Genomic DNA, 26,189 nt, shown 5'->3' on the forward strand with positions numbered 1-26,189 from the left:
GCCGCACTCCGAGTGAAACTACAGTGCCGCTTGCGGTCTATATAAAGCCGCACTCCGAGTGAAGCTACAGTGCCGCTTGCGGTCTATATAAAGCCGCACTCCGAGTGAAACTACAGTGCCGCTTGCGGTCTATATAAAGCCGCACTCCGAGTGAAGCTACAGTGCCGCTTGCGGTCTATATAAAGCCGCACTCCGAGTGAAGCTACAGTGCCGCTTGCGGTCTATATAAAGCCGCACTCCGAGTGAAACTACAGTGCCGCTTGCGGTCTATATAAAGCCGCGCTCCTAGTGAAGCTACAGTGCCGCTTGCGGTCTATATAAAGCCGCACTCTGAGTGAAGCTACAGTGCTGCTTGCGGTCCATATAAAGCCACACTCTGAGTGAAGCTACAGTGCCGCTTGCGGCCTATATAAAGCCACACTCTGATTGAAGCTACAGTGCCGCTTGCGGTCTACATAAAGCCGCACTCTGAGCGAAGCTACAGTGCCGCTTGCGGCCTATATAAAGCCACACTCTGAGCGGCTTTATGTAGGCAGCCATGACATACACACACACACACACACACACACACACACACACACACACACACACACACACACAACAAGAGGTCACAACTGGAAACTCAGATGAGTCACAGGGATGTTATGAAGTATTTCTTCAGCCATAGAGTTGTCAGAAAGTGGGACAATCTGGAGAGTGATGTAGTGGAGGCAGGGTTCATACATAGCTTTAAGAAGAGGTATGGCAAGGCTCAGGGAGCAGGGAGAGAGTGGATCTAGTAGTGACCAGTGAAGAGGCAGGGTCAGGAGCTGTGACTCGATCCCTGCAACCACAATTAGGTGAGTACACACACACACACACACACACACACACACACACACACACACACACACACACACACACACACACACACACACACACACACACACACACACACACACACACACACACACACACACAGTGACATATAATCGATACAAATATTCCATTCCAGGATTATCGATTTTTACCCTTACGTGAGAACTGCAGCCAGAGAATTATAGACGTCCAAGTTACCTATAATTCTGATCATAGAGCTCTAGAACAAATTTAATACTTCGCCCTCTTAGTTGAGGTTCAAGGTTCACATAACTAGCTACGACGTCCTAGTTGAGGTTCAAGGCTCACATAACTAGCTACGACGTCCTAGTTGAGGTTCAAGGTTCACATAACTAGCTACGACTTCCTAGTCGAGGTTCAAGGTTCACATAACTAGCTACGACGTCCTAGTTGAGGTTCAAGGTTCACATAACTAGCTACGACGTCCTAGTTGAGGTTCAAGGTTCACATAACAACTAGGTACGACCTACAGCGTCTTCCAGAGAACTCCCACACCAGTCACCACTATTTACCTGCCTCAGAATATATTACCAAGATTATACGGTTTTAACTGCTCCTGGACCTGAGGCTGTGTGTGTGTGTGTGTGTGTGTGTGTGTGTGTGTGTGTGTGTGTGTGTGTGTGTGTGTGTGTGTGTGTGTGTGTGTGTGTGTGTGTGTGTGTGTGTGTGTGTGTCTGTGTGTGTGTGTGTGTGTGTGTGCGTATGTGTGTGTGCGTGCGTGCGTGTGTGTGTGTGTGTGTGTGCGTGTGTATGTGTGTGTGTGTGTGTGTGTGTGTATGTATGTGTGCGTATGTGTACTCACCTAGTTGTACTCACCTAGTTGAGGTTGCGGGGGTCGAGTCCGAGCTCCTGGCCCCGCCTCTTCACTGTTCGCTACTAGGTCACTCTCCCTGAGCCGTGAGCTTTATCATACCTCTGCTTAAAGCTATGTATGGATCCTGCCTCCACTACATCGCTTCCCAAACTATTCCACTTACTGACTACTCTGTGGCTGAAGAAATACTTCCTAACATCCCTGTGATTCATCTGTGTCTTCAGCTTCCAACTGTGTCCCCTTGTTACTGTGTCCAATCTCTGGAACATCCTGTCTTTGTCCACCTTGTCAATTCCTCTCAGTATTTTGTATGTCGTTATCATGTCCCCCCTATCTCTCCTGTCCTCCAGTGTCGTCAGGTTGATTTCCCTTAACCTCTCCTCGTAGACATACCTCTTAGCTCTGGGACTAGTCTTGTTGCAAACCTTTGCACTTTCTCTAGTTTCTTTACGTGCTTGGCTAGGTGTGGGTTCCAAACTGGTGCCGCATACTCCAATATGGGCCTAACGTATACGGTGTACAGGGTCCTGAACGATTCCTTATTAAGATGTCGGAATGCTGTTCTGAGGTTTGCTAGGCGCCCATATGCTGCAGCAGTTATTTGGTTGATGTGCGCTTCAGGAGATGTGCCTGGTGTTATACTCACCCCAAGATCTTTTTCCTTGAGTGAGGTTTGTAGTCTCTGACCCCCTAGACTGTACTCCGTCTGCGGCCTTCTTTGCCCTTCCCCAATCTTCATGACTTTGCACTTGGTGGGATTGAACTCCAGGAGCCAATTGCTGGACCAGGTCTGCAGCCTGTCCAGATCCCTTTGTAGTTCTGCCTGGTCTTTGATCGAGTGTATTCTTCTCATCAACTTCACGTCATCTGCAAACAGGGACACCTCAGAGTCTATTCCTTCCGTCATGTCGTTCACAAATACCAGAAACAGCACTGGTCCTAGGACTGACCCCTGCGGGACCCCGCTGGTCACAGGTGCCCACTCTGACACCTCGCCACGTACCATGACTCGCTGCTGTCTTCCTGACAAGTATTCCCTGATCCATTGTAGTGCCTTCCCTGTTATCCCTGCTTGGTCCTCCAGTTTTTGCACCAATCTCTTGTGTGGAACTGTGTCAAACGCCTTCTTGCAGTCCAAGAAAATGCAATCCACCCACCCCTCTCTCTCTTGTCTTACTGCTCTCACCATGTCATAGAACTCCAGTAGGTTTGTGACACAGGATTTCCCGTCCCTGAAACCATGCTGGCTGCTGTTGATGAGATCATTCCTTTCTAGGTGTTCCACCACTCTTCTCCTGATAATCTTCTCCATGATTTTGCATACTATACATGTCAGTGACACTGGTCTGTAGTTTAATGCTTCATGTCTGTCTCCTTTTTTAAAGATTGGGACTACATTTGCTGTCTTCCATGCCTCAGGCAATCTCCCTGTTTCGATAGATGTATTGAATATTGTTGTTAGGGGTACACATAGCGCCTCTGTTCCCTCTCTCAATACCCATGGGGAGATGTTATCTGGCCCCATTGCCTTTGAGGTATCTAGCTCACTCACTTGTATGTGTGTGTGTGTGTGTGTGTGTGTGCGTGTGTGTGTGTGTGTGCGTGTGTGTGTGTGTGTGTGTGTGTTTGTGTGTGTGTGCGTGTGTGTGTGTGTGTGCGTATGTGTGTGTGTGCGTGTGTGTGTGTGTGTGTGTGTGTGTGTGTGTGTGTGTGTGTGTGTGTGTGTGTGTGTGTGTGTGTGTGTGTGTGTGTGTGTGTGTGTGTGTGTGTGTGTGTGTGTGTGTGTGTGTGTGTGTGTGTGTGTGTGTGTGTGTGTGTGTGTGTGTTCACCTAATTGTGGTTGCAGGAGTCGATTTACAGTTCCTGGCCCCGCCTCTTCACTGGTCGCTACTAGGTCCACTCTCTCCCAGCTCCAAGAGCTTTATCGTAGCTCTTCTTAAAGCTATGTATGGTTCCTGCCTCCACTACCTCACTTTCCAGAATATTCCACTCCTTAACAACTCTATGACTGAAGAAATACTTCCTAACATCCCTGTTGCTCATCTGGGTCTTCAACTTCCAATTATGACCTCTTGTTTCTGTGTCCCCTCGCTGGAACATCCTGTCTCTGTCCACCTTGTCGATTCCTCTCAGTATTTTATATGTCGTTATCATGTCCCCCCTATCACTCCTGTCCTCCAGTGTCGTCAGGTCGAGCTCCGTTAACCTCTCCTTGTAGGACATACTCCTTAGCTCAGGTATCAGTCTCGTTGCAAACTTTTGCACTTTCTTCAATTTCTTGACGTGCTTGGCTAGGTGTGGGCTCCAAACAGGTGCTGCGTACTCCAGTATGGGCCTGACGTACACGGTGTACAGTGTACACCATATGCTGCAGCAGTTATTTGGTTGATGTATGTGTGCGCGCGCGCCTCTGCATGTGTGCACTCACCTAATTGTGGTTGCAGGGGTCGAGTTATAGCTCCTGGCTCCTGTGTATGTGTGTGTACTCACCTATATGTGGTTGCAGAGGCCACATGGGTAAAATAGGTAAAATTGATCGTTTAGCAAGAACTCATTTAAAATTAAGTCCTTTCTAAATTGTTCTCTTATACGTTTAAAGATATATTTTTTTCATTTATGTTAATGTAAAAATTAATGATTTGGTACCAAAAGAACCTTAGAAAACTTACCTGACCCTATTATAACGAGCGCAATTTAATTTAGCCAAATCCAACTAAATATATTTTAGATACATTTACAATACTTTAATAATAAACAAACACAATGAAATATATTTTTTTTCGTTCAGTTCAGAATGATTTTTGCGAAATTATTGCATACAGAAATTTTCGCTTGCCTTATTCGGCAAGAAGAGCGTTGGTATTTAAGCCAAAATAGCAACTTTTACTTATTCTGCACGACATATATATACCTGTATAAGGTACTGTATATACCTGCACAAGACACAAACACCAGTAGCTGTTATGTTCAGTGTTCAGTGTTCACCTGTGTTCACAGGTGAACCCTCGGTGCTGTAGTTCAGAAGATTTGTGAACAATGAGAAGTAAAGACGTTGATACTGGTTGTTATTGACTGTGTCCATTGTGAGTTATATATGACTCTCTCTCTCTCTCTCTCTCTCTCTCTCTCTCTCTCTCTCTCTCTCTCTCTCTCTCCCTTTTTTTTTTTTTTTTTTTACACAGTGTTTGACAAGGTTAAGGATCCCAAGCTTTATTGACAGCTATTTACAGGTTAAGGATTCCTAACTTTATTGGCAAGCTAAGAGCTGTTACCTACATCAGCTCATTTGAAAGCATTTTTATTGTTATGAGACATACAAGTAGGAAACAGGATGAAGTTGGAGCCATCTGTGGGCCAGCATTTTCATTTGATCAACTGACTTTATCTCGTTGACATCATTATGCTGTACGAATGTGTTCCATACTCGAGTCATCCTGGGTATGTATGATCTCACATGGAGTGATGTTCTGGAGAAGGGTACAGCCAGAGTGAAGTTGCTGCTTTCTGCCCGTCTTGTGGCATAAAAGCTTGTTTCACGCTGTCCTCGAGTGGATCCAAGTGTGGTATTTTGACAATATTGGTCTTGTACATAACAGTAAGGCCACCCACATCCCTCCTATGTTGAAGGCTCTTCTGAAATGACAGATCTATCCAGGATGGGTCCAGGCGAGAGATGAGATGTCTTGCTCTGCTCTGTTCTCTACTCTGTCAAGCAGTCGCAGATGAGAGGGGGGGGAGCAGGCAAACCAAGAAAGTGGAGCATACTCAAGGTGTGAGCGTACTTGTGCCTCGTACAGGATCTTGCAACCTCTACTGTCAAGCAGATGCGAGATACGGCGAAGTGCTGTAAGCTTCCTGGCTGCCTTGTTTGCAAGATTTACAACATGGTTCTTCATGGTTAGTTTGGAGTCAAATTTCACCCCAAGGATATCAACTTCTTCTCCAGGTGCCAACATCCCCCCATTCATCCTTACTACTCTTACTCTCTTTCTCTCTCTCCCTCATTTATCTTGCAGTAGGGATGATCATGAAATTATAAAGTGTTCGCCATGGATAATAATAATAATAATAATAATAATAATAATAATAATAATAATAATATCATTATTATTATTATTAACATTAATAATAATAATAATAATAATAATAATAATAATAATAATGATAATAATGCTAAAAATAATAATAATAATAATAATAATAATAATAATAATAATAATAATAATAATGTTAAAAATAATAATAATAATAATAATAATAATAATAATAATAATAATAATAATAATAATATTATTATTATTATTATTATTATTATTATTATTATTATTATTATTATTATTATTATTATTATTATTCTTGTGTGAGCACAGGTAATTATATCACTGGATTTACTACCTCCAGGTTTATTACCAACATAAACTCAAAAGCAATATTTATATTGTAATAAATTCTATCACAAATTCCAGGTAATTCCCAGTGACGGATTTAGAATTAGAAAACTGAATTAGAATTAGAAATCAGAAATATCCTTCATATAACGAGAATTTTTTAGAGTTCCTACCATAACTCTTAGCATCGGAATTAGATTTAGAATTTTGAGAATTTTTCTAATGGCTATTACAGAATTTTTTTAAATTAGGGGGGAGTGCTAAGCCCGTAAGGAGGGGAGATGATAGGGTTTGAGCCGAGGAAGGGAGGAACGGCTCAGAATCTATTACGGGGAGTCTAGTTTGTCTTCATACCGGCGCTCGAAACATCTGAAACATCGACACTGATTCGCGTTACAAATTTATTTACCATATGACGATGGTTCGAAACAATGATAATAATAATAATAATAATAATAATAATAATAATAATAATAATAATAATAATAATAATAATAATAATAATAATAACAACAGCAGCTATAATATTAATAATAATTATAATAATAACAATAATAATAATCTTATTATAATCATCATCAGTACTGACATACAACACAAACCTTTAAATAATCATCTGATTAGAATTACAATGAATTATATAATTACTATATCAGATAATTACCCTCAGTCCACGTAATTACAATAAGTTTAACAAATTATCATCATTTACAAAGGAATTATTATATCGTAAATGGCTCAGAGCAGCCTCGTCCAATAATAATTTACAAGAAGCGAGCAGCATGTAAATGGCCGTAAAAAAAAAAAAAAGTTGGATAATTTACATGTAAATGAAACCCGATACGGTCGTAAATGTCACGATTGGTAAATGTAATTGGGGGAATTATCTCGTAAACGATAATCGTTGTAAATGCAACACGAAAGGGAGAATATGATTGAAAATTACATTTCCATGGGTTATTTTTCTTGCAAAAAGTAATTTTCGTAGCTATTTAATTAAAAAATTACATTTACGTTTGACCTTGTTCTTGTAAAAAGTAATTTGAGTGTTTCTTTTTTAATTTAAGAAATTACATTTAAGTGTGATATTGGGCTTGTAAAAAAGTAATTTTCATGGTATTTAATTAATAAATTACATTTACACGTGAAATCATTTAGAGAAATGTAATTTATGTTATTAATAAACGTAAAAATTACCTTTAAAATGGCATCATAGCTGGAAATTAATTTTTTTAGTAAAATATGTAAGAGTTACATTTAAATAAAGTACCTTTAGATGACAATTGAGGGGGCCTGGGTTCGATCCCCGGTACAGGTGGAAACGTTGGGTATATTTCCTTACACCTGCTGTCATTGCTCATCTAGCAGTAAGTAGGTACCTGGGTGTTAGTCACCTTACACCTCCTGTCATTGTTCACCTAGCAGTAAGTAGGTACCTGGGTGTTAGTCACCTTACACCTGCTGTCCCTGTTCACCTAGCAGTAAGTAGGTACCTGGGTGTTAGTCACCTTACCTGCTGTCACTGTTCACCTAGCAGTAAGTAGGTACCTGGGTTTTAGTCACCTTACACCTGCTGTCCCTGTTCACCTAGCAGTAAGTAGGTACCTGGGTGTTAGTCACCTTACACCTGCTGTCCCTGTTCACCAAGCAGTAAGTAGGTACCTGGGTGTTAATGGACTGGTGTGGGTGGCATCCTGGGAGTGGGTACCATTCTTTAAATTATAATTATTATGGAGAAGCGCTAAACCCAGCCGAGGCATGGGGAATTATAGGTGATTAATTTTGATCTGAGAAAGAATTGCTTCAATTCCTTGGATCAAAAGCCCTTCACTGTTTCAAAGCACCTCCGCTTGTGGAACACTTAGCTAATAACTACCGGGAGAACAGGCCACTTGTTTCCTAATGATAATAATTAGCCGATGATGCCCTAATGACCCTTAATTACGTGACGGCCAGGGTCATTAAGGGGAAGGAGAAATTGGTGGTGAAGTTGATGGTGCCTACTGACACGGTATTGTGGGTTAGTTGTGAATTGTTGCAGCTCCGGTATTGTGGATTAGTTGTGAATTGTTGCAGCTGAGGTATTGTGGCTTAGTTGTGAATTGCTGCAGCTCCGGTATTGTGGCTTAGATGTGAATTGTTGCAGCTCCGGTATTGTGGATTAGTTGTGAATTGTTGCAGCTTCGGTATTGTGGATTAGTTGTGAATTGTTGCAGCTTCGGTATTGTGGATTAGTTGTGAATTGTTGCAGCTCCGGTATTGTGGATTAGTTGTGAATTGTTGCAGCTTCGGTATTGTGGCTTAGTTGTGAACTGTTGCAGCTCCGGTATTGTGGCTTAGTTGTGAATTGTTGCAGCTCCGGTATTGTGGCTTAGTTGTGAATTGTTGCAGCTTCGGTATTGTGGCTTAGTTGTGAATTGTTGCAGCTCCGGTATTGTGGCTTAGTTGTGAATTGTTGCAGCTTCGGTATTGTGGCTTAGTTGTGAATTGTTGCAGCTCCGGTATTGTGGCTTAGTTGTGAATTGTTGCAGCTCCGGTATTGTGGCTTAGTTGTGAATTGTTGCAGCTCCGGTACTATAATTTTACTGAGACACAGCCTGGCTGTGTAAAGCTGTACCAGATCACAGATAAAGCTGGACGAAACTAAATGTAGGTGGATGAAGCTTAGTAAAACTGGATAAAGCTCAATAATGCTTGATGAAACTGGATAAAGCTAGTTAAAAATTGATAAAGCTTGATAAAGCTTTCTAAAACTGGATAAAGCTTGAAAAGCTGGCTTAAACTGGATGAAGCTTGATAAAGCTAGCTAAAACTTGATAAAGCTTGATAAAGCTGGCTGGAACTTGATAAAGCTTGAAAAACTGGCTAAAACTGGATAAAGCTAGGTAAAACTGAATAAAACTGAAGGTGGACAACACTGGATAAAGCTGAATAAAACTGGATAAACTTGGAAAAAAAAATCATATATTTTGACATCCGTCGCCATATTAAGTCAGCGCTGACAACCATTATTCATTAAGTGTTAACTGTAACTTTCCGCTAGAGTTACTGCGCATCATAATTCATTATATCTTTAATGACATACCTTAGCAATTGTGATCCAAGTAAATGCAACTCCCAAAAACAAAAGAAACATCACCATTTAGATACGCGTGTCTTCCCGCTAGGTTGGTATCCATGTCAAAATGCTTGGCGCCAATTCCTTCAAGCAGGCCTGAGGCTCAGTGTGCAACAAGCACTCGTAGAGGAGGGTGTGTGCTCACGGTGCTCCTCAAACAATATTAAAAAATGGACAAAATCGAAGCCTATTCGATAAAGTTTGAGTTAACATTTCGTAGCAACTCTATACGAGGAGATGATAGATTCAGTGCTAAAGTGCGTTATAAATACACTATACTGGCAAGGTGTTGACTGACAGAAACGATAATTAACTCACAGTTGATTCAACGGAAACTGAAGTTTACAACTGACAAGTTCTATAATACAACTCTACGGCTATAAATATGACTCTATTGATTTACGACTACTGCTCTAAAAACGACTACTGCTCCAAATACGATTCTACTGATTTACGACTACTTCTCTAAATACGACTCTACTGTTCTAAATACGACTACGGCTCTAACTACGACTGTACTGCTTTAAATACTACTGCTAACTACGACTATACTGCTCTAAATACGACTATACTGCTCTAAATACGACTATACTGCTCTAATAACGATTATACTGCTCTAAATACGACTCTACTGCTCTAAATACGACTACTGCTCTAAATACGACTTCTCTAAATACGAGTCTGCTGCTCTAAATACTAGTCTACTGCTCTGGATAAGAGTATATTCCTATATATGAGTGTATTCCTCTATATACGACTCTACTGCACTATATACGACTCTACTGCACTATATACGACTCTACTGCACTATATACGACTGCTGCACTATATGCGACTCTACTGTACTATATACGACTGCTGTACTATATACGACTACTGCACTATATACGACTTGCACTATATACGACCACTGCATTATATACGACTACTGCACTATATACGACTCTACTGCACTATATACGACTATACTGCACTATATACGACTACTGCACTAAATACGACTCTACTGCACTATACACGACTCTACTGTACTATATACGACTCTACTGCACTATATACGACTCTACTGTATTATATACGACTCTACTGCACTATATACGACTACTGCATTATATACGACTCTACTGTACTATATACGACTCTACTGCACTATATACGATTCTACTGTATTATATACGACTCTACTGCACTATATACGACTACTGCATTATATACGACTCTACTGTACTATATACGACTCTACTGTACTATATACGACTCTACTGCACTATATACGACTCTACTACACTATATACGACTCTACTGCACTATATACGACTCTACTACACTATATACGACTCTACTGCACTATATACGACTCTACTGCACTATATACGACTCTACTGCACTATATACGACTCTACTGCACTATATACGACTCTACTGCACTATATACGACTACTGCACTATATACGACTACTGCACTATATACGACTACTGCACTATATACGACTCTACTGCACTATATACGACTCTACTGCACTATATACGACTCTACTGCACTATATACGACTACTGCACTATATACGACTCTACTGCACTATATACGACTACTGCACTATATACGACTCTACTGCACTATATACGACTACTGCACTATATACGACTCTACTGCACTATATACGACTCTACTGCACTATATACGACTCTACTACACTATATACGACTCTACTGCACTATATACGACTCTACTGTACAATATAAGACTCTACTGCACTATATACGACTCTACTGTACTATATACGACTCTACTGCACTATATACGACTCTACTGCACTATATACGACTCTACTGCACTATATACGACTCTACTGCACTATATACGACTCTACTGCATCACCCCACAGACATCCACAAGGTAAGCCTAGTCAATTATTCCCAAGCCTCTCAATGTTGCAATATTGCATATAGCAGAAGGCAGTTACTAGACGAGTTTACTGTAAACTAGTTTACACCTGCTGGGTTAAACGACCAAAAACAGAAAAAAATCACAGGAAAAGGTAAGTATAATTTATGCATTAATAAATATTCCAGGGAGGTCTCTTGATGCTTGTGAGGGCTCTTGATCCTAGGAGGTAGAGTTGAACCTCATTGCCTATAATTCCTAATCCCTACGGGTTCAACGCATCCCTATAATAATAATAATAATAATGGATATAATTCCCCTTCCCCCTCGACGCTGTATGACCCCTACGGGTTGAGTGCTTCTCTCATATATAATAATAACAATAGCAATAACAATAAAATAACAGTAAATAATAAAAATAATAACTAATACTAAAAATAATAGTAATAATGATAATAATTATAATAATAGTAATACTAGAAATAATAATAGCAACAGTAATAATAGGAGCAGCCTAGTTGGGATGCTGTGGAAGAGGATACAAATGTAATGTAATACGATCCTTTTATTGCAAAACGTTTCGTTCACGGTGGGGCGAAACGTCATACCTCTTTGTCGATCGAGTCTGCATTTTATACCATTTCTCTCCCTTGTGACACTGTAATTCCCACATGGAAGGCAGATTATACCTCGTGGCTGCTATGATCTGGATGACAGTTGTTTATTTATTTATTATTATTATTAAATATTCGCCGGTATTCTCCCGGCCCGGGCCTTTTCCAAGTGGTGGCCCGGCCTTGGCTCCCTCTTTAGGGAGTGTCTGAGACCTAAGTCTCCCATGGGAGGAGGCACAAGTACCTCCTCATCTTTGGGACCAACTGTCCCCAGGCCTAGCCACAAGCTAGGCCTCTCTGGTCTGCCATCCCCGCCCCAAGGGGGCAAATGGGAATGACAGTCTTATAAACTAAAGGTTCGGGCTCAGGCACCTTAGTGGTTATTATTAATATTATTAATGATTTTTTATTAATATTGCTATTAATTATTTTTATACTATTATTATTGTTGCTAATGATATTTATATTGTTATTAATGATTTTAATATTTTTATTAATTATTATATTATTTTATTGTTAATGATTATATTATTATTAGTAGTAGTAACAATAGTAGTAATGGTAGTAATAGTAATAGTGGTATTAGTAGTGGTGGTGGTAGTTGTAGTGGTAATACAGTAGTAGTAGTAGAGTAGTAGTGGTAGTGGTATAGTTATAGTAGTAATAGTAGTAGCAATAGTAGTAGTAGAGTAGTAATAATAATAATGATAGTAAAAGCAGTAAACAAATCGTTCCGGACGCAGCCTCTCTCCCTATTTTCTAACCTATTTACAACCCCATTTCCACCCTACGTAAACCCCCCCCCCCCCTACTTGCCTACCTCAGTCTCCCGCACCTCCAGCATCCCAGGAGGAAGCTCTGACGGTGAGATAAAATCATCATAACACGGTCAGATGCTGAGCCGGAGTAGGCCGTAAAAATCACAAATCCCGGAGAAATGTGACCCAAACCAGAAAAAAGAATTTTGTATATATATATATATATATATATATATATATATATATATATATATATATATATATATATATATATATATATATATATATATATATATATATATATATATATATATATATATATATATATATATATATATATGTGTGTGTGTGTGTGTGTGTGTGTGTGTGTGTGTGTGCTCTCCTAATTGTTGTTGCAGGGGTCGAGACTCAGCTCCTGGGCCCTGTGTGTGTGTGTGTGTACTCACCTAATTGTGGTTGCAGGGTTCGAGACTCAGCTCCTGGCCCCTGTGTGTGTGTGTGTGTGTGTGTGTGTGTGTGTGTGTGTAATTTTATTATTGAGCTATCATTTTATCGTGTAATAATTCTACCAATAATAATAATAATAATAATAATAATAATAATAATATTTTTATAATTATGCTACTAGATTTACTATTACAGTTACTACTACTTTTGCGACTACTGCAGCTGCTAGCTAATAATATTATTACTACTGCTAATACTAATGTTATTACTACTACTATTACTAAAATTATTATTGCTATTATTATTATTATTATTATTATTTTTATTATTCCTATTATTATTGTTATTATGAATAATAATATTATTATTACTGCTGTTATTTTTATTATTATTATTATTATTGATATCGCTGAAGTTATATTATTAACATTATTATTATAATGAATTATTATTACCAGTACATAAATTATTATAGTAGTTCTTTAAAGAACGCAAAATAATTTTCATTGCATATTAGAGAAACCAGAAATAGAATTATTTTTGCAAGTGAAGCAAAAATAATTATTACATATCTATTATATAATAAAAATGTTTTCATTAATTTATAAATAAAAATTTGAATCTAGCAAGTAAATTGATTTTATGTATATTTCACATTATTATTATTATTTTTTACGTTAATAATATTTTGTCCGAAATGTCTGTCAGTATGAGTTTAAATAATGAGCCTCATAATACTTATTGAAATAATTATAACAATGATAGTAATGATATATGTAAAATAATAGCGCATTAATAATAATAATTATATTAATAGTGAAAATTATAATAATAATAATAATAATAATAATAGCAATGAAAATAATAATAGTGAAAATAATAATAATAAAACAGTAAAAATAATAATAATAAAAACAGTAAAAATAATAATAATAAAAATAGTAAAAATAATAATAATAAAAACAGTAAAAATAAAAATAATAATAAAAACAGTAAAAATAATAATAAAATGACAAGTGAAAATAATAATGATAATAATAGTATTTTAGTAATAATAATAATCATAGTAATAATGATGATAATAGTATTTTAGCTTGACTTGAATCAATCACAAACAATGTGAGAGAAGGAACTTGGTTTTGTTAAACCCAAGTTTTCGAGAATCTTGCATTACCATCTTTCCCAAGCCAACAGACAGACACGAACTGAAAGAATGACGGATATTCAGAGAGAAGGATAAGCAGGTAGAGGAAAGAGGTTATGAGACAGGACAAAGTGACATGCAAGTAGAGGATAGAATAAAAGCGGACGGAGATATATAGACAGAGGATAGAATAACAGGCCGGTAGCGGACAGAGATATATAGCGGATTGGATGACAGACAGGTAGATGAGAGAGAGAGATAGGCAGTGGACAGAGTTTCACAGGGAGAAAGAGAGAGGGAGAGAGAGAGATCTGGTAAAGCAGTCATGTCCGGCACCAACGCACGGTGCTGACACACGCCGCCCACCATACCTGCCAATATTAATGACACCTGGTCAGCTCTCCTCCTCGACACCTGTGCACCGCGTGAAAAAAGGCCTGGTGATTGCGTTTTTTTCCGGGGAATTATTCAAGGGCTATCTCTGTCACTCAGTGGATTGACACTAGCTGTTTGTGCTGGCTTTTCGCATGCAGACGCACGGTAATGGAGTGGTTTACCCGATTTTGTGAGTGCAATATTATTATTAATTCGTTATTATTATTATTATTATTATTATTATTATTATTATTATTATTATATCTTATTCTTAATTTATTATTATTACTATTATTATATATTATTTTATTATTATTATTATTATTATTATTATTATTATTGGTAGGTGGCGGAAAGCCGGTGGTGGTGGTGAAGCGGTGGTGGTGGCGGCGGTGGTGGTGGCGGCGGTGGTGGTGGTGGCGGTGGTGGCCGGTGGATCGGTGGTGGCCGGTGGTGGATGGTGGTCGGCGGTGGTGGTTGGTGGCGGTGGTGGTAGGTGGCAGCAGGTGGTGGCGTGGTGGCGGCGGTGGATGGTGGTGGCGGTGGTGGTGGTGGCGGCGGTGGTGGTGGCGGTGGTGGTGGTGGAAGTAGGCAGGCGGCGGTGGTGGTGGTAGGTATTAGGCAGGCGGTAGGTGGGTAGGCGGCGGTGGTGGTAGGCAGGTAGGTAGTTAGGCCAGCGGATGGATGGTGGCAGCGGATGGAAGTGGTAGGCAGGCCCAGGTGGTAGGTGGTAGGTGGACAGGTAGGTAGGTGGCAATGGTGGTGGTGGTAGTGGTGGCGGTGGTAGGTGGCAGGCGGTGGTGGTGAGTGGCCCGGTGGCTGGTGGTGGCGGTGGTAGGTGTTTCTACTTTCCAGTCACAAGGTACCGGTGAGGGGTTATGATCCAAGGAACCTGATCGCCCCCCATTCCTCCAGATACTGTGTGAACCCCTACGGCTTTACAGCCTCCCGATACATGTAATAATAAAAACAATAAAGTAATAACAACACTAATATTATTATTATTAGTTTATTATTATTCTAAATCCAGTTACTAATTTTCACTGCAAGACGAACCCACAAACTCTAAGCGGCTCGTTTCTGTTCTGAGGAAGACCGAAACGCCGTCTCGTTTCCATCATCTTATGAGTCGCTAAAAATTTCCTAATATGAGGGTCAGCGTTAATAGTGTATATACACCGAGATATGTATATCTATCAGTGTATTTACACCGAGACATGTGTATCTATCAGTGTATATACACCGAGACATGTATATGCACCGAGACATGAATATCTCAGTGTATATACGCCGAGACATGTATATATTTCAGTGTATATACATCGATATATATGTATATATATATATATATATATATATATATATATATATATATATATATATATATATACTAGAGATGTATATCTCAGTGTATATACACTGAGTTTAATTATTATTTTAGGTATTAAAGTATTCTTGACTGGTGGTGTAAAGGTGATATGCAGATTTGATGACCCTCGTGTAGTAGATAGACTTGAAATCCCCCGTTCCACCGAGTCAAGCAACGGTAGAATCTGTTAACAGGGACTCCTGTTTCTCGACAAGCAAAACAAATCTCTGTTGGTGTTTTAATTCATAAGGGGAAAGTTTTAAGTACATTTGGGTTTAACGACTTCCTGGGGGAAATGTCGGGTAATCAGGTTTGATCCGAGGAGAGGGGGAGGGTCGGAGGTTACTCGAATTCCTTGGATCAAGAGCCCTTTGAAAGCCGCTGGCTGTTTCTCAATCGATGACTTGGCATTCGAAGATATAAATGTTTTATGAGTGGTGGTGGGGAAGGGGAGTGGTGGAGGGTAGGGGAGAGTGGTGAAGGGGAGAGGGGAGTGGTGGAGGGGTGGGTGGGAGGGGTGGAGGGGAGGGGGGGTATTGGAGGGGAGGGGTCTGGTGGAGGGGAGGGGGAGTGGTGAAGGGGAGAGGGGAGTAGTGAAGGGGAGAGGGGAGTGGTGGAGGGGAGGGGGAGTGGTGAAGGGGACAGGGGAGTGGTGGAGGGGTGGGTGGGAGGGGTGGAGGGGAGGGGGGAGTATTGGAGGGGAGGGGTGTGGTGGAGGGGAGGGGAATGGTGAAGGGGAGAGGGGAGTAGTAAAGGGGAGAGGGGAGTGGTGGAGGGGAGGGGGAGTGGTGGAGGGGAGGGGGTTAGTGGTGGAAGGGAGGGGGTGTGGTGGAGGGGAGTGGTTGTGGTGGAGGGGAGGTGGAATGCTGGAAGGGAGAGGGGAGTGGTGGAGAGGGGGGAAGTGGGGGAAGGGAGGGGGTTGTGGTGAGAGGTAAGGGATATGATGGGGGAGGAGTGGTGAAGGGGAAGTAGGAATTGGTGGAGAAGAAAGAGGGGAGGGTAAACGCTAAAATTGCAAGGGCTGAAGACTATATCCTCTATCCTCAATCAGAGGCCCTCTTCAGTAGACGTGAGGTTGAGAAATATTTTTTTTCTACTTGTGCTTCATATTTCTGTCACTTCTTATACCGAGTGACACACGGGTTTAGCGCTTTCTCATTATTATTGTTATTGTAATTATTATTAGTATTAAGTTATTATTATTGTTATTATTATTATTATTTTAATTTTTATTACTCTTATTATATTATTATTGTTATATTATTATTACAGGTAATCGGATTTAATCTGAGAAAAAGGCGATAAGACAAATTCCTTGGATCAAGAGCCCAATCAGTGGCATTAAGGAATCACGCTTGAGATCAAGTAGACAGACCAAGTAGATAGACTAGGTAGACGTAGATACCGCCATACCTTGGGGGGGGGGAAATTGAGAGAAAGTTTGCTTTAATTAGTTCTGTCTCTCTCGCGAGTCTCTGAGTGTAGGAGATCGCGGACATTGTGGGGGGGGGGGGGATTGCGTACACAAGAATCGCTGGTGGGGGAATCGCGGTATGGTACTTGCGGATGTGGGTAATCGCGGATATGGTACTCGCGGATGTGGGTAATCGCGGATATGGTTCTCGCGGGTGTGGGTAATCGCGGATATGGTACTCGCGGGTGTAGGTAATCGCGGATATGGTACTCGCGGGTGTAGGTAATCGCGGATATGGTACTCGCGGGTGTAGGTAATCGCGGATATGGTACTCGCGGGTGTAGGTAATCGCGGATATGGTACTCGCGGGTGTGGGTAATCGCGGATATGGTACTCGCGGGTGTGGGTAATCTCGGATATGGTACTCGCGGGTGTGGGTAATCGCGGATATGGTACTCGCGGGTGTGGGTAATCGTGGATATGGTACTCGCGAGTGTGGGTAATCGCGGATATGGTACTCGCGGGTGTGGGTAATCGCGGATATGGTACTCGCGGGTGTGGGTAATCGCGGATATGGTACTCGCGGGTGTGGGTAATCGTGGATATGGTACTTGCGGGTGTGGGTAATCGCGGATGTGGTACTCGCGGGTGTGGATAATCGTGGATATGGTACTTGCGGGTGTGGGTAATCGCGGATGTGGTACTCACGGGTGTGGATAATCGCGGATATGGTACTCGTGAGTGAGGTAATCGAGGGCTTGTGGAAGAATCTCAGGTGTTGCGATCGCAGATATGGGAGTTGCGGGTGTGGGAATCGCGGTCACGGGGAGAATAATAAATGCGCGACCTACGACCACTTCTCGCCTTACGACTAATCGCTGAACGACCCCTCACGGCGCGAGTAGTCACTCCGTGTTAGCGCGAACACTCTTACGACCCATTGCGGGGTCGTAAGAGAGCATCCGGGTAATTAGCCTTGATAACCATCTCTTCAGAGGATAACTGATGCTGGTGAAGGGCTCTTGATCCTCGGAATTGGAGCTGGCTTACGTTTTACGTTTTCTCTCCCCCTTGGATGGCCGCTGTGGGTTTAGCGCTTCCCAATGAAAATATCGGTAAGGATTTTCTTTTCAATTGTATTGAGGCTCTAACAATTCACATCTAACCCACAATACAGTGGCTGCAACAATTCACCACCCACAGTACCGTGCCGGGAACAATTTACAACTGACCCACAGTGCCGTGGCTCGAATAATTTACAACAAAAATACAATACCGTGGCTAGAACAGTTCACAAGTAACCCACAATACCGTGGGTGCAACAATTCACAAATAACCCACAGTACCGTGGCTTCAACTAACCCACAATTCCAGGATTGCAACAATTCACAACTAATCCACAACACTGGGTGCATCTATTCACAACTAATCCGCAATATCGTGGCTGCAACAATTCACAATTAATCTAGAGTACTGAGGTTTCAACAATTTACAACTAACCCAAAGTAACGTGACTCAACTATTCGCAAATAATCCACACTTCAGACAGAGACCCAAAGAGTTTCCGGTGGGTCGTGAACCATTATCTAGTCAAGGATGGATCCAACGTTGAATAAATTTCCGCTTCTGTATTGTTGGTTAGTTGTGAAGTGTTGCAGCCACGGTATTGTGGGTTAGTTGTGAAGTGTTGCAGCCATGGTATTGTGGGTTAGTTTTGAAGTGTTGCAGCCACGGTATTGTTGGTTAGTTGTGAAGTGTTGCAGCCACGGTATTGTTGGTTAGTTGTGAAGTGTTGCAGCCATGGTATTGTTGGTTAGTTGTGAAGTGTTGCAGCCACGGTATTGTTGGTTAGTTGTGAAGTGTTGCAGCCATGGTATTTCGGGTTGTGAAGTGTTGCAGCCATGGTATTTCGGGTTGTGAAGTGTTGCAGCCATGGTATTTTGGGTTGTGAAGTGTTGCAGCCATGGTATTTTGGGTTGTGAAGTGTTGCAGCCAATGTATTTTGGGTTGTGAAGTGTTGCAGCCATGGTATTTTGGGTTGTGAAGTGTTGCAGCCATGGTATTTCGGGTTGTGAAGTGTTGCAGCCATGGTATTTCGGGTTGTGAAGTGTTGCAGCCATGGTATTTCGGGTTGTGAAGTGTTGCAGCCATGGTATTGTTGGTTAGTTGTGAAGTGTTGCAGCCATGGTATTGTGGGTTAGTTGTGAACTGTTGCAGCCACGGTATTGTGGGTTAGTTGTGAAGTGTTGCAGCCATGGTATTGTGGGTTAGTTGTGAAATGTTGCAGCCACGGCATTGTGTGTTTGTTGTGAAGTGTTGCAGCCATGATATTGTGGGTTAGTTGTGAAATGTTGTAGCCACGGCATTGTGGGATGTGAATTGTTGCAGCCACAATATTGTGGGTTGTGAATTGTTGCAGTCACGATATTGTGGGTTAGTTATGAACTGTTGCACCCACGGTAATGTGGGTTGTGAATTTTTCTAACCATAGAATTGCGGATTAGTTATGAATTGTTGCAGTCACAGTATTACGGGTTAGTTGTGAATTGTTGCAGCCACGGTATTGTGGGTTAATTGTGAATTATATATTGAATGTAAATATCACTTTGTGCAATTAATTTACCGTCTTACGTGTTCAGGAGACAGACAGGAACGTGGGGTATGTTCAGGAGACAGACAGGAACGTGGGGTATGTTCAATAGACAGGAACGTGGGGTGTGTTCAATAGACAGGAACGTGGGGTGTGTTCAGGAGACAGACAGGAACGTGGGGTATGTTTAGAAGACAGATAGGAACGTGGGGTATGTTCAATAGACAGGAACGTGGGGTGTGTTCAATAGACAGGAACGTGGGGTGTGTTCAGGAGACAGACAGGAACGTGGGGTGTGTTCATGAGACAGGAACGTGGGGTGTGTTCAGTAGACAGACAGGAACGTGGGGTGTGTTCAGTAGACAGACAGGAATGGGGTGTGTTCAGGAGACAGACAGGAACGTGGGGTGTGTTCAGGAGACAGACAGGAACGTGGGGTGTTCAGGAGACAGACAAGAACGTAGGGTGTGTTCAGTAGACAGAAAGGAACGTGGGGCGTGTTCAGGAGACAGACAGGAACGTGGGGTGTGTTCAGGAGAAAGATAGGAACGTGAAGTGTGTTCATTAAAGAGACAGGAACGTGGGGTGTGTTCAGGAGATAGACAGGAACGTGGGGTGTGTTCATGAGACAGACAGGAACGTGGGGTGTGATCAGTAGACAGACAGGAACGTGGGGTGTGTTCATTGGGCAGACAGGAACGTGGGGTGTGTTCAGCAGGCAGACAGGAACGAGGGGTGTGTTCAGGAGGCATTCAGGAACGTGGGGTGTGTTCAGTAGACAGATAGGAACGAGGAGTGTGTTTATTAGACAGACAGGAACGTGGGGTGTGTTCATTAGACAGACATGAACGTGATGTGTGTTCAGGAGACAGACAGGAACGTGGTGTGTGTTCAGGAGACAGACAGGAGCGTGGAGTGTGATCAGTAGACAGACAGGAACGTGGGGTGTGTTCATTGGGCAGACAGGAACGTGGTGTGTGTTCATTGGGCAGACAGGAACGTGGGGTGTGTTCAGTAGACAGACAGGAACGTGGGGTGTATTCAGTAGACGGAAAGGAACGTGGGGTGTGTTCAGGAGACAGACAGGAACGTGGGGTGTGTTCAGGAGATAGACAGGAACGTGGAGTGTGATCAGTAGACAGACAGGAACGTGGGGTGTGTTCAGGAGATAGACAGGAACGTGGAGCGTGATCAGTAGACAGACAGGAACGTGGGGTGTGTTCATTACGCAGACAGGAACGTGGGGTGTGTTCAGTAGACAGACAGGAGAGTGGAGTGTGATCAGTAGACAGACAGGAACGTGGGGTGTGTTCATTGGGCAGACAGGAACGTGGTGTGTGTTCATTGGGCAGACAGGAACGTGGGGTGTATTCAGTAGACGGAAAGGAACGTGGGGTGTGTTCAATAGACAGACACGAACGTGGGGTGTGTTCAAGAGACAGACAGGAAACCTGGGGTGTGTTCATGACACAGACAGGGACATGGGGTGTCTTCAGTAGACAGAAAGGAACGTGGGGTGTGTTCAGGAGACAGACAGGAACGTGGGGTGTGTTCAGGAGACAGACAGGAACGTGGGGTGTGTTCAGGAGACAGACAGGAACGTGGGGTGTGTTCAGGAGACAGACAGGAACGTGGGGTGTGTTCAGGAGACAGACAGGAACGTGGGGTGTGTTCAGGAGACAGACAGGAACGTGGGGTGTGTTCAGGAGACAGACAGGAACGTGGGGTGTGTTCAGGAGACAGACAGGAACGTGGGGTGTGTTCAGGAGACAGACAGGAACGTGGGGTGTGTTCAGGAGACAGACAGGAGCGTGGGGTGTGTTACGGAGACAGACAGGAACGTGGGGTGTATTCAGGAGACAGACAGGAACGTGGGTTGTGTTCAGGAGACAGACAGGAACGTGGGGTGTGTTCAGGAGACAGACAGGAACGTGGGGTGTGTTCAGGAGACAGACAGGAACGTGGGTGTGTTCAGGAGACAGACAGGAACGTGGGGTGTGTTCAGGAGAGAGACAGGAACGTGGGGTGTGTTCAGGAGACAGACAGGAACGTGGGGTGTGTTCAGGAGACAGACAGGAACGTGGGATGTGTTCAGGAGACAGACAGGAACGTGGGGTGTGTTCAGGAGACAGACAGGAACGTGGGGTGTGTTCAGGAGACAGACAGGAACGTGGGGTGTGTTCAGGAGACAGACAGGAACGTGGGGTGTGTTCAGGAGACAGACAGGAACGTGGGGTGTGTTCAGGAGACAGGCAGGAACGTGGGGTGTGTTCAGGAGACAGACAGGAACGTGGGTAGGGTGAGAGTGTATCAAGGTCACCACAAATCATTTTATTTCTCTTCAGTAATTTCCTCTCATTTCCTATTCTTTGACAACTGTAGGTTCAGCTTTTCCTAATAATAATAATAATAATAATAATAATAATAATAATAATAATAATAATAATAATAATAATAATTATTATTATTATTATTATTATTATTTTAAAACCTTCATTTCTCTCCCTTTATCACCGTATCTCTCTTCAAGCTCTCTTTTCCCTTCTCTTTTTCACCCTTCCATTTGCTCTCTCTTTTTTTCCCATGCTTTCTCTCTCTCTCTCTCTCTCTCTCTCTCTCTCTCTCTCTCTCTCTCTCTCTCTCTCTCTCTCTCTCTCTCTCTCTCTCTCTCTCTCTCTCTCTCTCTCTATTAATTCTTTTCTGCATTCCATACCTGCAAGTAGGTAGTAGTCTGTCCGTTATGTCGTAGTACAGGATTTCCACATCTTGACGACACTGTTACATACCTGACAACACTGTTTAACACATGACAACAGTGTTCACACCTTGCAAGTGTTACACATCTGGCAACAGTGTTATACATCTGGCAACTTGTTACACACTTGGCAACGATGTTACACACCTGGCAACAGTGTTGCACACCTGGCAACTGTGTTACCCACCTAACAGTATTGTTACACACCTGGCATCAGAGTTACGCACCCGACACCATTATTACACATCTTGACAGCAGTGTTACACACCTGATGACATTGTTCCACACTTGAGAGCACTCTTCCACCCCTGACAAAAGTGTTCCACAGTTTACAACACGTGACTACACTGTTCCACACTTGACGACACTGTTACTCACCTGACAACACTGTAACACCTGACAGCAATTACACGCCTGACAATAGTGTTACACACCTGACAACATTGTAATGAACCTTGACAACGCTGCTAAACACTTCGCAATGTTATTTTAGTTTTGACAACACTGTTACACTCTGGATAACACAACACCTGACAACAGAACGTTTGACAACAATATTACACACCTGACGACAGTATTATCAAGTTTGACAACGCTGTTTTTCACTTGTCAACATCGTTACGCACCTTGACAACACTGTTACATACCTTGTAACTGTTACACACCTGCCATCACTACTGCAGACCTTGAAAACATTGTTATAGCATTGACAGCACTGATATACACTCTGACAACACTGCTGTGACCCTTGACAAAACTGTTATAACCTTAAGAACACTTGCATATCTTTGTAACACTGTTACACACCTGACAACACTTTAACATCTCTGACACCACTGTTCTAGCCTGAAAATACTGTTATACACATTGATAACACTTTTTACACACCTTGACAACACTGTTACACTGACAACACCGCCTCAGACCAGAGAGGATTAACATACACACCTGCCAACACCATTCCACACCTGACAACACTATTCCACACCTGGCAACACCGCCTCATACCAGAGATCAATACCATGCACACCTGACAACACTTTTCCACACCTGACAACACTATTCCACACCTGACAGCATTACATCACACCTGACAACACTATTCCACACCTGACAACAATCTATACCTGTCTAAGGTATGTATTTGGCAACATAATCTTTGTTACCCCCTGTTTTCATTGGGAAGCGCTAAATCCGCAGGGGTAATACGATACCTCGGGAATGGGAGGTACTCAGGTCTGATCCGAGGAAGAGGAGGGTGGCTCCATATCCTTGGATTAACCTTGCTGCGAGATGTCGCAGGTTTGATTTAAAAAAAAATATATTATTTTTTTAAGAAGCTGGAATGGCTCCTACGGGTTTAACGCTCTTTCCATGTCGGTTTAGGGGTCTGGTTTGGATTATTATTATTATTATTATTATTATTATTATTATTATTATTATTATTATTTATTTTAATTATTTTTATTATTGTTTTTTGTCTATTATTATTGTAATTATTAAATAACATGCCCTAAACCCATATGGGACAAACAGCTGGTGCTGAACTAACATGTGTGTGCATGTGAAAGCATGCGCTAAACTCGTACGGGTGATATAGGCTGTACTGCCACTAACCTGTGAGTCTGTCGAGGGTAGGGTAGTGAGGAGCTAGGGCGGTAGGTCGGTCAAAGGGTGGCAGGGGCAAGCCTGGAAGCCAAGGGTGGCCGCCCCCTAGTCCGGCAAGCCCAGGGTACCCCATACCCATAGGCCTATGAGCAGGGACACGTAGCACAGTAGGCGCACCGCCGGAGAGAGGACCGTAGTGCTGGGGTAGGCCTGCTAGGGTGGGGTACCCGCTGGGGTAGTCGTCCTCGTAGCTTTCTTCGTCGTCGTGGTCGTCGTCATCGTCGTCAGTGTCCTGGCGACGGTCGTCCTCGTCGCTGGCGCGGTCCTTGTCGCCAAGGAGAGCGGAGATGCTGAAGGAGAGTCTGGCGGCGGTGTTGACGGCTGGTTTACCTACATTAGCGTCGGACTGACACACTGCTGGTGGTTCAGGGGACCCTGGTAGACTGTCCCCATCTACGTTGATTTCCTCCTCTTGTTCCAGCTCCACGGCTGTCATGACGCCGGGGGGTTGAGATTTATCCGTGGTGGTGGGCGTGCGGGCGTGTGCGGGCGTGCTGGCTACACTCAGTCTTCCAGTGGAGGGAGAGACACACGCCCTCACACACTACACACTTAGAGGGGAATGGTACCTCTGTTTGTGTCCAGCCTGGGTTGGCCCGCCCGCTGACACCTCCCATTTACCCTTGTGGGCGTGGCAGGGGCGGGACTACTACCTGACTGGCCAGTTCCTAACCCCGCCCACTCCAGCAACCACGTGATTGGCCCATCTTAAGTGATGGCCAGAGAGTACAACTACAAGATAAGAATCGGTAAGGAGGAGGCGGCCGGCTAACTTAGGTGAGATTTTCTGCTAAATGAACTCCCATCCCTTTATCGATAAACGAGCACGCAGACCATAAAATCTGTTTTAAGTTAATTACACAGGATTTTCTGCGGCAAATCACAAGGAATGTATTGTTACGTGATGGGTAAACGAGCAAGGAACTTTGTTTGTCCACGAAACTAAGAACTGTACTTTGTAACACTATCTGCTGGAGGCTGTCGCTAATGCACTTAAATACTTACTCCGGCCTCAAAGGTCCTTTTGTCAATACAGGTCATCTTAAAATCTGTTTGTCTATACAAATTGGCTGATTCTCAGTGCTGATAGAAGACAGTGTTTTTGTTTCCAAGACTACGAGTGTAATGGCTAAGACTCTCAACTATCACTGTGTCGTGTAATCGGCTTACCGACCGAAGAGGGTTCGAACCCATGGCAAGCCATTGCTAAGACTAGCAGGTCAGTGCTCAACCACTGCCGGCCTAATAAAACTTGCCCGAACTGGGTGTATTTTATATCGTTTTTAAGGCACAGTTTGCTGTTCATGGCATTTGTAGACAAGACGTTTCGTCCAACTGGAACGTCAACAGTTCCCACGCACTGAAAAGCCCCTGGTGCGCGAAACGTTTTCTCTATCAGTTGCCATAAACTGTAAATTGTGTTTTATTTACATACATGTCTGTATATAATATTTACATACATGTCTGTATATAATATTTACATACATGTCTGTATATAATATTTACATACATGTCTGTATATAATATTTACATACATGTCTGTATATAATATTTACATACATGTCTGTATATAATATTTACATACATGTCTGTATATAATATCATTAAAAATAAAAAGACACAATACCGTGACTGGCACAATACACAAATAAACCCGCACATAGGACACAGAAACTTATGACGACGTTTCGGTCCGACTTGGACCATTGACTGGTCACACTGTGTGACTTGTTAATAGTTCAAGTAGGACCGAAGCGTCGTCATAAGCTTTTTTCTCCTATGTGCGGGTTATTTGTGTGTAACACCATTCATATATATATATTACTATACACTGTAGAAATGATAATAATAATAATAATAATAATAATAATAATAATAATAATAATCATCTTTATTTCTACAAGTATTTGATACAACTTATGCAGACCATAGGTGACATAATGACATACTACTGTATAGTAAGCCCCTTGT

At 42.4% G+C, this 26,189-nt stretch overlaps 1 protein-coding gene across 1 annotated transcript in view; it reads right to left on the bottom strand.

The window, feature by feature from the left end:
• LOC128687691 (T-cell leukemia homeobox protein 2-like) overlaps positions 1 to 24,925 on the bottom strand; it is a 35,213-nt gene extending 10,288 nt beyond the window's left edge. The window contains exon 1 of the mRNA XM_053775282.2: positions 24,168 to 24,925. Within this exon, the coding sequence (XP_053631257.1) occupies positions 24,168 to 24,654 (487 nt within the window). The 5' untranslated portion in view covers positions 24,655 to 24,925. The remainder of the gene's footprint in view (positions 1 to 24,167) is intronic.
• Between the last annotated feature and the right edge of the window lie 1,264 nt (positions 24,926 to 26,189).

This window comes from Cherax quadricarinatus, chromosome 11 (genome assembly GCF_038502225.1).
Source record: "Cherax quadricarinatus isolate ZL_2023a chromosome 11, ASM3850222v1, whole genome shotgun sequence".
Lineage (NCBI taxonomy): Eukaryota > Metazoa > Arthropoda > Malacostraca > Decapoda > Parastacidae > Cherax > Cherax quadricarinatus.